The sequence below is a fragment of the Mauremys mutica genome, chromosome 3, assembly GCF_020497125.1.
Source record: "Mauremys mutica isolate MM-2020 ecotype Southern chromosome 3, ASM2049712v1, whole genome shotgun sequence".
Lineage (NCBI taxonomy): Eukaryota > Metazoa > Chordata > Testudines > Geoemydidae > Mauremys > Mauremys mutica.
The window spans coordinates 203,781,214-203,795,425 of record NC_059074.1 but is presented as its reverse complement, the minus strand read 5'-3'; the positions used below and the strand labels follow the sequence as shown (position 1 = coordinate 203,795,425).

General features: G+C 44.2%; 1 protein-coding gene across 2 annotated transcripts in view; it reads left to right on the top strand.

Moving 5' to 3' along the window:
• Positions 1 to 14,212, top strand: part of LOC123366223 (GDNF-inducible zinc finger protein 1-like) — a 180,569-nt gene that overhangs the window by 130,131 nt on the left and 36,226 nt on the right. For both annotated transcript variants that reach the window (XM_045009468.1, XM_045009467.1), the window contains exon 5: positions 12,373 to 12,465. In XM_045009468.1, coding sequence (XP_044865403.1) covers positions 12,373 to 12,465 — 93 coding nt within the window. The remainder of the gene's footprint in view (positions 1 to 12,372; positions 12,466 to 14,212) is intronic.

Genomic DNA, 14,212 nt, shown 5'->3' with positions numbered 1-14,212 from the left:
GCAAAAATTCCTTGTTACGGCTCTGCCCAGTGTGGTTGGGCAGAATTTTCCTACTCTTGCGTCCTCAACTTAAAAGTTTCTTGCTCTGAATAAATACAGCCTATCCTAAAATAACAACCTCTCAGCCACGAATGGAGGCTGATCTTTTGTTATATAGAGATGATGGTGGTATTGTTTTCTACCCCTCCGTTATCCTCATGACAGCAGCCTAAAGTTTCAGGCATACAGGGCCAGATCCTCTGCTGGTGTAAATCAGCATAGCTCCATTAATGTCAGTGGAGTTATACTACACCTCTACCCCGATATAATGCTGTCCTCGGGAGCCAAAAAATCTTACTGCGTTATAGGTGAAACCATGTTATATTGAACTTGCTTTGATCCGCCAGAGTGTGCAGCCCTCCCGGAGCGCTGCTTTACCACGTTATATCCGAATTCGTGTTATATTGGGTCGCGTTATATCAGGGTAGAGGTGTATTTTCTACCAGCTCAACAATTTCTGGACAAGAAAAAAATCTACTTTTCAACCAGCCGTTATCTCACTTTTTATCGCTGTTGTCCAAGGATTACTTTCCAGATGAAGAACTAACTTTTTTCCCCCATATATAAGTGTCTTCTATCAGGCATGTGTTCTGCAGAAAGCCATTGTAAAGCATCTTTCTTTTCTATCCACAGCCATTTTACTAACTTCTTTAGCGGTCCAAATTCTTGCATTTCTTACAGCTATGAAACAGTGAGATACTTACCCGCCCTGAGGCTGTGTGACAATGAAAGAAGCAGCCTTTTAAAAGATGACTGGATTGTTTACAAAGCCAACCATTAATGTCATCTTAACGGTTGATTGCTTAGATGACTATAACATTAAGGCCACGGTTAGCTGTTTTAAAAACAAACACCGTCATCAGAATCATCTGTACTTTCCCCAGCACTAAATGAACTAACAGCAGGAAGCCTCAAGTCACCCTGTGACAATGCACAGCTGGTTCTGTTCAAGAATGACATAACTGGTTAGTGGTAGAACCAGTGCTTAATTTGAAATGAAAGAGGTGCTGGCACTCAATAACTTTTTTTGCATTCATAACTGATGCAGCCAGCCCAGAGGTCCCAGGGCTATGAATGCCAAGCTCAGCCCTGGCACAAATTAAGCACTGTGTATAACATAAAGCGTGCTTGCTATATGGATGGGGTCAGATATACATGTTATAAATCCAAATATACTTTATGGGCTTGGCTTGCTCCTCATCATGCTGAAGTCAATCGTTTTGCCATCGTTTTCAGTGGGACTGGCTCCTTTATGTGCACAGGATCGATCTGCTTTAAAAATTGGCTTCTCTACAACTTGACGCCTAATCATACAGGGACCCTGAACATTTCGGGCCGGGTTCTCTGCTGCACTACGGGGTGAAATGCAAATTGAGAGGTGGGGTGGCACAAAGGAGCTGGTTGCAGCTCTTGAAATGGGGCCCAAATATCAGCATATTTTAGAGTCGCATTGGGTAGGTAGACTATGGTAGGTAGTAGAGGACCATTTGCCAGCTGGGAATTGCAAATTCTCAGTACAATTTGGCTACACTCCCTCTCCTTCCTGCCTCTTCCCTTGAGCCATGGCTGCTTGAGGGGTGACGTAGAAGCCAGCTGCGATGGCTCCAGAGTCCAGACCAGTTGGGGACTACTCCACTGAGGGGGAATAGTCAGCTGGGGAGATCCATCCAGTTGACAGCCCATTTGCACCAGCAGAGCAACAGAAAGGGGCCATGGTGCAGGCAGGGGCGGCTCTAGGAATCCCACCGCCCCAAGCAGGGCGGCGCGCCGCGGGGCGTGCTCTGGAGGTCGCCGGTCCCACGGCTCTGGGGGACCTCTTGCAGACGTGCCTGCGGAGGTTCCGCTGGTCCCGCGGCTCCGGTGGAGCATCTGCTGGCATGCCTGCGGGAGGTCCACCGAAGCCACGGTAACAGCGGACCCTCCGCAGTCATGCCTGCGGGAGGTCCTGCGGCTCCGGTGGACCTCCCACAGGCATGACTGCGGAAGGTCCGCCAGAGCCGCCTGCCGCCCTGCCGGCAAAATGCCACCCCAAGTGCGCGCTTGGCGCGCTGGGGTCTGGAGCCAGCCCTGGGTGCAGGGAGAGAAACGGATTCATTTATTTTCTTGTAGCATTTCACGTAGCTCTATGTAGACACACACTCAGAAGTGTAATTTCACTGCCATCCAGAACCGCTTTGGTCAGCACTTTGGGTCCATGCAGAAGACTCAAGTTCAGCATCCCTAGGTCTGCTGCTGGCCAGCTCAGTGCAATCTTGAAAGCAAGGTCTGCTGACTTGCATAATCACCTCCACCCTCCTCTGTTTTATATGGAATGATTTTTTAAGAAATGAAACTGAATTAAACGTATTTATATTTTTTCTAATGGAAGTGAAACCACCCGACACATAAAATAAATAAAATAGATGGGAAGGCAATTGTAACATCCAAGGTTTTTTCTCTTGTATATTAAGAAAATAAGCAGTGCCATGTGATCATGAACTGAGTGCAGAACCCAGGGGAAATAAAAGAAATAGCTTGTTGAAGCATATTTTAATTATTGGTTGATTGCAGATTGGATACAGCTTTTTGTTTTCATTTACTGAGCCAGATCCTCAGCTGCTGTGAACTGGTGTCGCTCCATTGGAGCTCAGAATTAGCCTAGATGAGCCCAATTCCTTGCTCATTTATACCTGTGTAAATCCAGAGTAATCCCCTTATAGTCAATCAATTTCCAGTGCTGTCAAATCATTATGAGATCAGAATCAGGGGCCAGATTTTCAGGCTGGTGTCCATCAGTGAGGCTCCATAGGTTTCAGTTGATCTATGCTAGTTTATATAAGGTGAGGATCTGGCCCCAGGTCTTTGAATTTTCAAGCACTTTCTTAAGATTCCCTATGAGCATATGTAGCATGTTAGTTAAAGAAGGCAGATACCAAAATGAGTGGACAAATCGCCATGGTTTTAGATAATAAATGAGGGTGCTAGTTTGATTCATTATATAGCTTAGTTTCTGGCAAGGTTTTTTTCTTTTTAATTTGTAGAAGCAACATAGAGAAATGGAATAACACACAGCCACGAATGTGCATAAAACTACTTTGCCTTTCAAAAAAGGGAGTTCTTCCCACCAGGCCTGTTATTACATAATGAATCTCCCTCCGTGAAATCCATCATCTTTGTGGGAATAGTTCCATCCCTATGTTTTCTGTGTATCTAGCATGAATCACACACTCTCGCTGTGCCTTTACACTAATGTTTTGAAACAAGTTGTCCTAATGCGTCAACACACCCAGAAAGTCTGATCTGTATTTTGGGTTGAAGTTACAGCATGTTTCCCCAGCATCATTTTCCAGCATTTAGAATAGGCTGCAGTGCTAACTAGCATCACTGGCTCATGTACAGCTGTCATATTCTGGTACCCAACAGGTAACATCAGGCTTCTGTGCATTTATTCTGAATGTGACCTCTTCATGACATTCCAAGGAGAAGCTTCCACTGGAGGAGACACATCCCTGGCTGTCATCATTCACAGGGTTACACGAACACGGGCCTCTCATTCTTGCCCTGTTTACAGAACATTTCCTCAAAGGTCAGCAGCTCAGTGCAAGCGAAACAAAATAGTCTTCCAAGGAATTGTTTGATATTTATTAGAACAACTTGTTTGCCAGCCACAAACCGCAACATGGAAACAACCCACCCCAAAACACTTGCATACATTTACACTTTCCTTCTAGAATATAGATTATTATTCAGATGAGTTCACTGACGAATGAAGGCTGTGGCCACAAATTATTTCATTTTGCATTAGTCACCTTGGGTTCTGTTCCATTCCCCGGCTTTATGTACAATAAATAGGCTACTGGGTGGCTTTTTTTAAATATAAATGAAAGAGCTCTGGTACCTTACAGTTATCAGAACCAACTCCTCAACTGGTGTGTATCAGCTTAGCTCCACCGAGTTGACTTACACCAACTGAAAGGTGGCCCACCAGTATTTTGTTTTTATCTCTTGAAAAACCGCTGGATCCCAGTTCAGTGATCACGATAGGCACAGGGCATTTTTTGGCTTGAATGCGTGGCTGGGACTGGGAGATGTTTGTCCTCTCTGCTGTGTGACCTCTTATGCGCTGTAAGTGGGTGTGTGCATCATACAGAAAACTGGTAGCAGAGATGGAGCCAGATTGTGATCTAATGGGCAAAGCCTGCCCAAATTGAGGGATTCTGTGATCCGGGGCTTTTGGCTCTGCCCCTTATAGAAATAAAGGCCGACAGTAAAACTGAAGTGCAGATCTAGGTTCAGATTCCAGCTCTCCCATCACTAAAGCTGTGAGGTTTCGGTTCAGGCCCATCTTTGGCCAACAGAGTTCACTAGTTGGCTGAGTCCAGGCAGGTAATACAACATGCACTGCCAAAGGAATAGCAAGATGAAGAATGTATTATAAGGTGCTCATTAGTAGTGGCATAATTATGCCATACAGATTGTCCTGGAACTATCTGTTGAGCAATCGGAAAGGATTGCTGTATTAAAAAGGTAAATGTTTCTTACAGGAATAACTGATTTCCACTTATCACCCTGACTGCTGCCCTTCTTTGTTCACTCAATGGCACATGTACACACACACACACACACACACACACACACATACACATACACACACATGTGTGCACATGCACACACAGAAAAAAATTATTAACTTAATTCATTTAATAAAAATTCAACTGGCACTAGGGTGACCAGATGTCCTAATATTGGGGGCTTTGTCCTATATATACAACTATTCCTCTCTCCCTCCAGCCCCCTGCAAAAAAAAAAAAAAAAGTGTCCTGATTTTTCACACTTGCTCTCTGGTCACCCTAGCTGTAGGGTTTTTAAGAGCCAACAACTGGTTTTGTTCTTCAGCTTTTTTCCTTTTAAAGTGGTGGCATTTGTAGGCATTTATGTACTTGGGGATCTTGTAGAGGGATCCTGAATGGACCCAAACAATATAGAACGTGGGCAGGGCTGTCTGGTGAAGGAGGTGGCCAGGGCACCAAGGAGAGGTGCCAATTTGGGGCCAGAGTCCAACATCCTTACTCACCTTGAACAGTATCTTACTCAATCAGGGGTACAAAGTCAATGGCACCATTTGTAGAAGAAAGATGGTACTCTTTCACAGATGGGGTATCAGGCTTTGGCCAGGACCCCATCTCCTGGGCTTTGTCAGCAGTGCACATGTCCAGTCACAGTTCAAGGGCCAGATTGTGACTTTACACAATGCCTTGAACAAACGGTGGTGCACAAGCTGGCCTGTCCCAGGAGGTAATGTACTTCCAGGCCACCCTGATGAGTCACAATTCCTCCCTGCTTCCTCCTTGCTTCAAGGGAGTAGTCATTTGCTGCTACCTTATACCAGCAGCAAATGACAACACTTCCTGTGCCAGCTCAGCTATTCTGCCCAGCATGGAGGGGGATGGAACCAAAGTTCTACCCATTCCCCACCCACTTCCCTACCACCTGCTCGAGGATCCCAAGCTGTCAGCTCCCTCTTACTCCTGCACACCCAGACCCAATGTCCCACACTGAGACACCTTAAAGTGGCCTGATTTTCAGAGAGTGCTGAGCATCTGCCCTTTGAAAATCAGGTACCTTTAAGATGTCTCATGCTGCTGAGAGACCCAAAATCACAAGTCACTTTTGAAGATCTTGGCTGTAGCCCTCAGAACTCAGAGCATCCAGTGCATCAAACCAAACTAGTACATAGAAGGCCAGATCCTCAGCATGAAGCAATATGGATTTACACCAGCTAAAAATCCGGACTCTACCTTTATCATTGGGGAGTCTACGCATCTGTTGAATGTTTTGTATTTTCCTTTTTCAATCCATGATTTCGACATTTCTGAAGTTGTTGTTATGACATAAGCATATCCTTGTTGATGGATGATGGGCAGCTACACAAGGGCAAAGTTAATATAAAGCAAATTCTTGGCAAAACTAGTGCCATTTGCTGACTTGTAAGGTAAGCTATTTTCCAGCCAAGGATACGAGCTGTAACAACAATGGGAAAAGTGGCAAAATAAAAGCAGAACTTTGTACAGCCAAACAATTAAAGTTCCTTTGGTAACATACTCTTTTAACCCTAGAGTTGACATAATTTTTTCTGGGTTACAAAGGGATGCACCATTTGCAAGTTACAGATGGAAAATGCTGGTCAAAATTGTTATTCTTTCATTGTTAGCAAGTGTTTCAGTAGTATAACTGTATCAGAGTTCAGGCTCTGGCAACAAATAGCTAATATCAAATTTGTAAAAAGGTCCACATTTGGCCCAAAATGCAGCTTGGTTTGGAATTTTTAAAGTATATAAGATCTCTTGGTTGCAATTTTCAAAGCTGACATGGGGACTTACACCACTCCCATTAATTTCAGTGGTTCAGTGCTCAAATCTCCTGGCTGGCTTGGAATATCTCAACTGATATAAACAGAAACGTTCTCTTAAATATTGGTATTATTATTATTATTTTATATGAAAGCAGTTCTTTATTGGGTCTAAACATTTATCCACTCCAATGAGGTGCTGAGCATTGTCAGTTCCTATATTGAGAATGGTCAGCACCTTGCAGGAACTGTAACATTATTAGGAATAGTCAGGTAGGGTTGTTATAAAATGTTGCTTGTTCTGTTTATCTAAATGTACAAGAGTTAGATCTTGGGGAAATGCATATTGTCAGCTGTGATATAGTTCTTTTCAGTTGCTGATCATATCCTTAGTAAAGTCCATTCTGCCTCAACATATGTTTGATTCATTTACTGGTTACACATAACCTTGCTGCCCATATATTATATCCACACATGCAAACAAAAATGTTGTAGTGTGCCAAACTGTTACCGAATTGAGCCCGGACACTGCAGCATTCTACTTTGCAGACAAGCTGGAAAATTAAACTGACTAGAAAGAGACCATTCTATCATCACCATGTTGATGGCCTCCCTGTCTGAACTACATTTCCCATTAGGCACTGTGGCAGTGGTGGGCAACCAATAGCTAGATCTGTCTCACCCCAGGTTTGAGTCCTCTAATGTTATTGTTTATTTTCTTTTTCTCTTTAACTTTACTAAGCAAGTTCATTCACTTAGTAAGAATTCATTATTTGCTATCCAAATGTGGAGTCTTTAGAATACGTTTTCTAAAAGAAAACAATAGAAACATCATTCCAAGAATACCCAGTTTGCTGATTTTTAGCAGAAAACTTGTTTCCTTAATTTCTGGATTTAACGAACAGGCACACTAGAAACAAATCTTGACTGTTAAAAAATGATTAATCCAGTCTTTGATGATCTTGCACATTCCAAGTGCACAAGAACAAATGCATGCTTTGGACTAAACAGAGATTAGAATGATCTTGCACAGTTCCCATAGCTATTACAAATATACATTCCTCTGTAGTGATTTGTGAGCGTTGAACAGCACAGCTGGATTGGAACGATTGCCAACAGAAATTGAATTTCTGCTCATTCCTGAGGAAAGTTAGCAGAGCTCAATCTAATTCACAGAGTAGAAGCAACTGGCCAAGAACCTAAATGTCACTGTATTTATGGTGGTGAAAGGAAAAATTAGTTTGAAACAGGAAAAATAAATAAAGCAAAGACCCATTTTTAAAAATTGCTGGAGAAAATAATCACAGAGAGGAAGAATTGTCTTGCAGTTAAGGTACCTCAGAAGACCTTGGTTCAGTTTTTGGCTCTCTCATGGACTCCCTGTTTGACTTGGGGTAAGATCCCTTAAAAGGGAGTTGTACCACTGACTTCAGTGGGAGCAGAGTTAAGATAACACTAAGCACTTTTCAAAGTCCCACTGAGTTGGGGTGAGTTGCCCTTTAAAATGTTGGGAGGTCTGAGGTGTGTAAGGACCTAGGGCCAGATCCAAAAAGGGATTTCAGTGCCTAAACCTCATATTTAGGTGCCAAAGTCCCAGTTTTAGGCACCACTGTGATCCACAAAATCCCTGCTTGTCTGCCACCAAACCCTGCAGGCACCTAAACCCACTCAGTGCCTATGTTTCTGCTTCTAACCATGTGCACTGCTGCCTCAGGCAGGTGCCCACATGCTTAGCTCACCCCTAAGCCCCAGCACAATCCACACACTGGGGGAAGATAGATGTTCCTCCACCCAAGGGGCCCTTTCTGGTAGGCATGATCTCACACCCAGGCTGTGAGAGACCTGGTTCAATTCCCCCTTCTGCCTGACAAGGAGAAGGGGGGCTCCTTACCCCTCAGGTGAGTCCCAAAGCTACTGGCCAACGGGATATTCGGATGTGGGCCTCTCTTGTTGCAGTTACTCCATAGTCCAGTGGTGAGGCCAGTCACCTAAGAGGTAGGGGAGCCCTGTTCACATCCCTTCCCATCAGGTAGAGGAGGGAACTGAACCAGGGAGGGTCTCCCACATCCCCAGTGAGTGCTGTAATCACGAGGCTAAAGATTATAAGGGAGGCTGTTACCACCTCTTGCTCTTTTTTGTTGGGTTAGGCAAGTTCCAAAGTCCCCTGACTCCAGGAGAGGAGTCCCCGGTTGGGATCACTGGTAGAGCTAGGTGCCTCACTCCTAAGGGGTGGGGCTTAGGACACACACCTCTCAGTGGCATCTCCCCTGGGCTAGCTTAGGCAGCTCCCCGGCTAGCATGCTGGCTTGTGGAGATCCCATTCAGAGGTGCCTTGTGCATTGCACAGGGAGCCTAGACAACGAACTCGTTGTTGTTCCAGCAATTTCTTTGCTGCCTAAAAGATAAGCATTGCAATGCTGGGCACAGCAACACCTGGTACATCCCTTTGTGGGTCCGAGCCTGAGGAAATACCAGAAGAGAGGAAGCAATCCTGGGAATAAGTAGTCTTCTTTGGGAAGAAAACCCATTACAGTCTCTTTTAAAGGTCCTGGACCAGGAGCCTTGGAAAGTAGGTGGGGCAAGTCTACCCTTTCTCCCAGCCATTCGGGATGAGCTCTGGGAAGGGGACCAGCCCATCTGCCGCCTCCTCCGTCTTAGCAGGGAGACACCGTCAGGAGAAGGTCTGCCTGCTGAAACTCTAAGCTGGAGGCTCAATTGGGGAATAGGGCCCAGCTGAAGGAGAAGCCGGCTAACGTACAAACCTAGCTCCAGGAGCAGGGCTGGGGGGACTCCTGTCCAAGGGATAGAGAGTGTTGACTGACTGTCTGAAGTATGACCCAACGGCTCTCTTAGATGCTGGGAGAGCCTTGAGGAAGCTCCTCAGTAGCCAGATGGGAGGGAAGCTGCCTGAGGAGGCAGAACTGCAGGGTGGGAATAGCAGAGGACATCGAGGAGCAGGAAAATGTCGGAGCAGCCCAGGGAAGTGACGAGGGATTGGAAGGAATGGTTCCTAGCTGCCTAACACAGGGTCTGTGGGCTGGAACCAGAGGAGAGCGTGGGCCTGGGTTCCCCTCCTCTTCCCCAGCAAGAGGGGAAGTACGAAACTCTGGACGTAAAGAGGCAGAGACAGATAAGTCTCACAGGTGGCTGAAGGCCTAGCATAAAGGCTGTTAGATTCTGGGTTTTCTGATTGTACCTTTTCTGTTACCTCAGAAGGGGTCGGTCTCCTTTTGAATTCATGAAAAGCTGACAAAATTGGAGCAGTTATATGACAATTCAACATTGTCCTGTGAATCTCTTTAGAGATTTGCAAATGCACTGCCTTTCAGACACATTGTGAGACTCACTAACAAATGGAAAGTAATCAGAACACTTACATCTGGGTGTGATCAGACACAGAACTGTGAGCCTCAGCCAATGTCAATTAAACATATCTGAGGCATTATTGAAGACTCACGGAGCAATGGCTGTGAACACACCTCATAATCTGAGGCTTTGACTGCCTCTCTAAACTCCAGATGTGACCTGAGACCTTCTAACTCAGGGGTTCTCAAACTTGGGGTTGGGACCCCTCAGGGGGTCACGAGGTTATTACTGGGGGTCGCAAGCTGTCAGCCTCCACTCCAAACCCCGCTTTGCCTCCAGCATTTATAATGGTGTTAAATATATAAAAAAGTGTTTTTAATTTATAAGGGGGGTTGCATGCAGAGGATTGCTATGTGAAAGGGGTCACTAGTACAAATGTTTGAGAACCACTGTTCTAACTGAATTCATTACTCAGATCTGCTTTAGTATAGAGAGGACTGCATTTCTGGTGCAAAGGCCAGCTCCGATGCCTGAACCTTACAGAGGATCAGAAGCTGAGGGGGAGAAACATGCACTTACCATCAGGAAGTTTCTGCCTGGAGTAAATCTTCTGAAGTAGATTTTCATTTCAACGAGGCACTGGAGCTATACCAAATATTCCCACATTCCCATTTTGTATCTTTCTATCATCTAATAATCCTACTTCACGCATAAAACTATTGTTATGTAAATAGCCTAAATGAGTTTCAGTGGCTACTCTTGTCTTTTCTGTTTGGTAGCTGTTAGATAATTATGCCCCAAGAAGCAGTGTGTATTCCTGGTGTTGTCAGAGGGGAATGCAAATCACCAAAGCCATCAAGTCACTGGACAAATTTTGAGCTTTAGATTCAATGTGTAGTTGAAAACGTTAAAAAACAAATGTCTGGAAACCTGTTAACTGAAAATGTTTTGTTTGTGTGACTCACATGTACTTAAGTGACATGCTTACTTTCAAAGCGTGTGCTGGTGAAAATTACATGTTTCGTGAACAGCCACCATAGCAATTGCTGTAGGCAATCTCTATTTTCTTCTTTGCAGGCTGACAGCTACTTTCTCTGAAGTGAGAGTCAGTGCCATGGTTTACAATGGGGGGGATCGATCTAAGTTACGCAACCTCAGCTATGTGAATAACGTAGCTGAAGTCGATGTACTTAGATTGACTTACCGTGGTGTCTTCACCGCGGTGAATCGACTGCTGCTGCTCCCCTATCGACTCTGCTTGCGCCTCTCGCGGCGTTGGAGTACAGGAGTCGATGGGAGAGGGCTCAGGGGTCGTTTTATCGCGTCTAGACTAGACATGATAAATCGACCCCCGCTGGATCGATCTCTGCCCGCCGATCCAGCGAGTAGTGTAGACATACCCAGTGTTAGGACTGAATTCATTGGAGGCTCACAGTGAGAGCTAGCCTCTAATTGACAGCATGCATTTCTGATCTCCAAAGTCAGGTGTGAGACCACAGGTTTACCTCACTCTATGAACATCTGTCTCTCAAAATCAGAGCAGGCCTGATTTCCAGATTCTGGATTCCACTGGTAGCTGTGCAACTATAACCCACTGATCAGTGTGATTTACAATTCCCTTGCTTTAAGCCTGGCAGTTCAGCTCAAGCTATCAAGCAAGGCTCATCTTTTTAACTCTGGTGGTCTCCAGTCCCCAGTACCAGTCAAGATTGTGGCTGTCACACAACTTCATGCACATTGGCATGTATGTCCTTTTGAGGCACCAGCACCCAATTGTTTTTAGGGCCCGTGTGCAAATTCTATTGAGTTAAATTTGGTTACTGTCCGCATTCATCTGTGTGCAGGTATTAGTGTCCCAACAATATGTGTGAATGTGGTGGTCTGTATGAGGGCCTATTGAAAATCAGACCTGATGCTTACTGCTTGCAACACATGGCATAGCTGCATCAAAGAACTTGACTAGGATTCTCAGGGTGGCTCCAGGTACAAGTAGCCTATGGTTAGGGCCTTGAGAAATTCTTTTTATTTTTGTTTTATTTTTCAGGGACTTGCACATGATGTTTCTTCTGATCCACCTCTTGAATACAATTGAAACAATTGTAGAAAAATCTACAATTACTTTCTATCATTCACGCTACTTCCTTTTTGCAGTTCACCAAGCTTGGAACAGATTATTTAACATTATGAAAAACAACGAGGAGTCCTTGTGGCACTTTAGAGACTAACACATTTATTTGGGCATAAGCTTTTGTGGGCTAGAACCCACTTCATCAGATGCATGAAGTGAAAAATATAGCAGCAGGTATAAATACATAAAAGGATGGGGGTTGCTTTACCAAGTGCATCTGATGAAGTGGGTTCTAGCCCATGAAAGCTTATGCCCAAATAAATTTGTTAGTCTCTAAGGTGCCACAAGGACTCCTCATTGTTTTTGCTGATACAGACTAACATGGCTACCACTCTGAAAGCTGTTAACATGAGGAAACACCCATTTCTTATCTTAGTCACCTATTAATCACCTGTTAATCACTCTGATTATAAACAAAATTCTGACTCCCTGCCTCACTGGGAGAAAATACCAGGTATTAAAAGGCTCTTTAATCTTGCAGAGGAAGGCAGAACAACCCCCAAGAGCTGGAAGTTAAAAACAGACACATTCAAATTAGAAATAAGGCACAGTGTTGTTGTTTTTTTAACAGTGAGGGTGATTACCCATTGGAACAAACTGCCGAGAGAAGTGGTGAGTTCTTCATCCGTTGGACCTTCAGATCAAGATTGGACTCAATACAGGAGTAAGTGGATGAAACTTTATGGCCACTGTAATACGGGAGGTCCATTCTGGCCCCCAAATCTATAACTATGTGGGCAGTGTAAGATTTGTAACATCCTTAGCTATTTATTCTTTGCGTCCAAGGGTTTGAGTTTTTTACATGATGGGCTTGGTAGCTGCAGTGTTGCCACTTAGCAAACTGAACTGGGTCTGAAACCAAGCATTTTGGAGTATAGAATAGATTGTACAGCCAGCCAGGGTCACTGTGGGCATCGCAGGGAGGAAGATTTGGGTGCATGAAAGGCACTACCACAGCTTTATGACAGTGATCCTGCAAAGGAAGGGCTGGTTGTGAGGAAGTGGTGGGGAAAGCTCAATACCTGCCCCTTGTTCTACTGAAATAATAATTTTGATATTTATATGTGGATATTGAATTAGGGTCTGATCCAAAGCCCATTGAAGTCAATGGAAAAGCTCCCACTGACTCTAAGGAGCTTTGGATCAGGCCTTTAGGACAAGCGCTTTTAGAATGAACTTGGATCAATTACAGACATTACCTGATAGGCTTGGGGGGTAGAGGGCATGGAGCACTGTCTCTAACCCGTGTGAGTTACTGATGCAGCTCAGCATTTTCCCATACCATTTTCCTTTTGAGAGCATTCCTTTCTGACACTAAATATCCCCACAGCTGTAGAGAGAGCATTGCGCTTGACTTAATTCACTACAATCTTGACACCGGTTTGATAAGTGGGGTGGAACGTGGACGGAAAATGAAATGTAACAAATGCATCAGGGAGTGATTTCCTTTTGTGACCAAATAAATCCTCTGAACAGCCCAGCTGCTGCAAGCCATTGTTTATTGTACATATTACACTGTTGTCATGTTGCAAACTTCTGTTTCCCTCTGTATTTTAGAGTTGCAAACTCTTTTAACCCTTACCAGGCCATGCATGAAAATCGTTAGTCAGCTTTGAAAATGGAGGCCCGAATGCTTTCTATCATATGCTGTGAAGTGCTTGAGGTTACGATATTATTTCACATATGTGAAGCACATTTCCCCTTTCTGTGCAAATGTCTCTTTTTCCACCAGGGAAACACTGGCTGCTGAGAACAATGTCATAAAAAGAACTGAAAGTTTTAACAAAAAAAGTAAACAGTTTTAGATATGCCAAGAACATAATGTTTGTTGAGACACCTGGGTCCTAAAGCAACGTTTGAATATATTTGAACAGGCATCGTTTTCTGAATGGTTGCCAAAAAGGACAGCAATTTTTTTTTCAAAGAGCTTCACCCACTGCAATAATAAATGATATCTCAGAAGGCAGGCTGGATTGTTCATTTTGGACGTTGCTTTATTTTAAATTGAGTGATGCTACAGGGGGAAAAAACGTCAGGCTGAGTCAAATCACAGCTGGATGTATCTTTGGCTAATCACTTTTAATTTTAATGGATTATTAGGAAGTCATGAATTCAGCTGATTTCAAAACTTCCAGAGCTGCATGGGCTGGAATATGTATGAATACCTAGATCTTACACAGTAGATCTCACAGCACTTTACAAAGGAGAACAGTACCATTATCCCCATTTTACAGAAGGGAAATAGAGACACAGAGAGGGTGAAGTGACTTGCTGAAGGTCACTTCACAGGGTGCTGGCAGAGCAAGGAATAGAAGCCAGGTCTCCTAATGCCCAGTCCAGTGCTCTATCCACTAGGAAACCTTGCCCCCAATAGCAGAAAGAACACACTGTATTCTATAAATCAGGAAAAT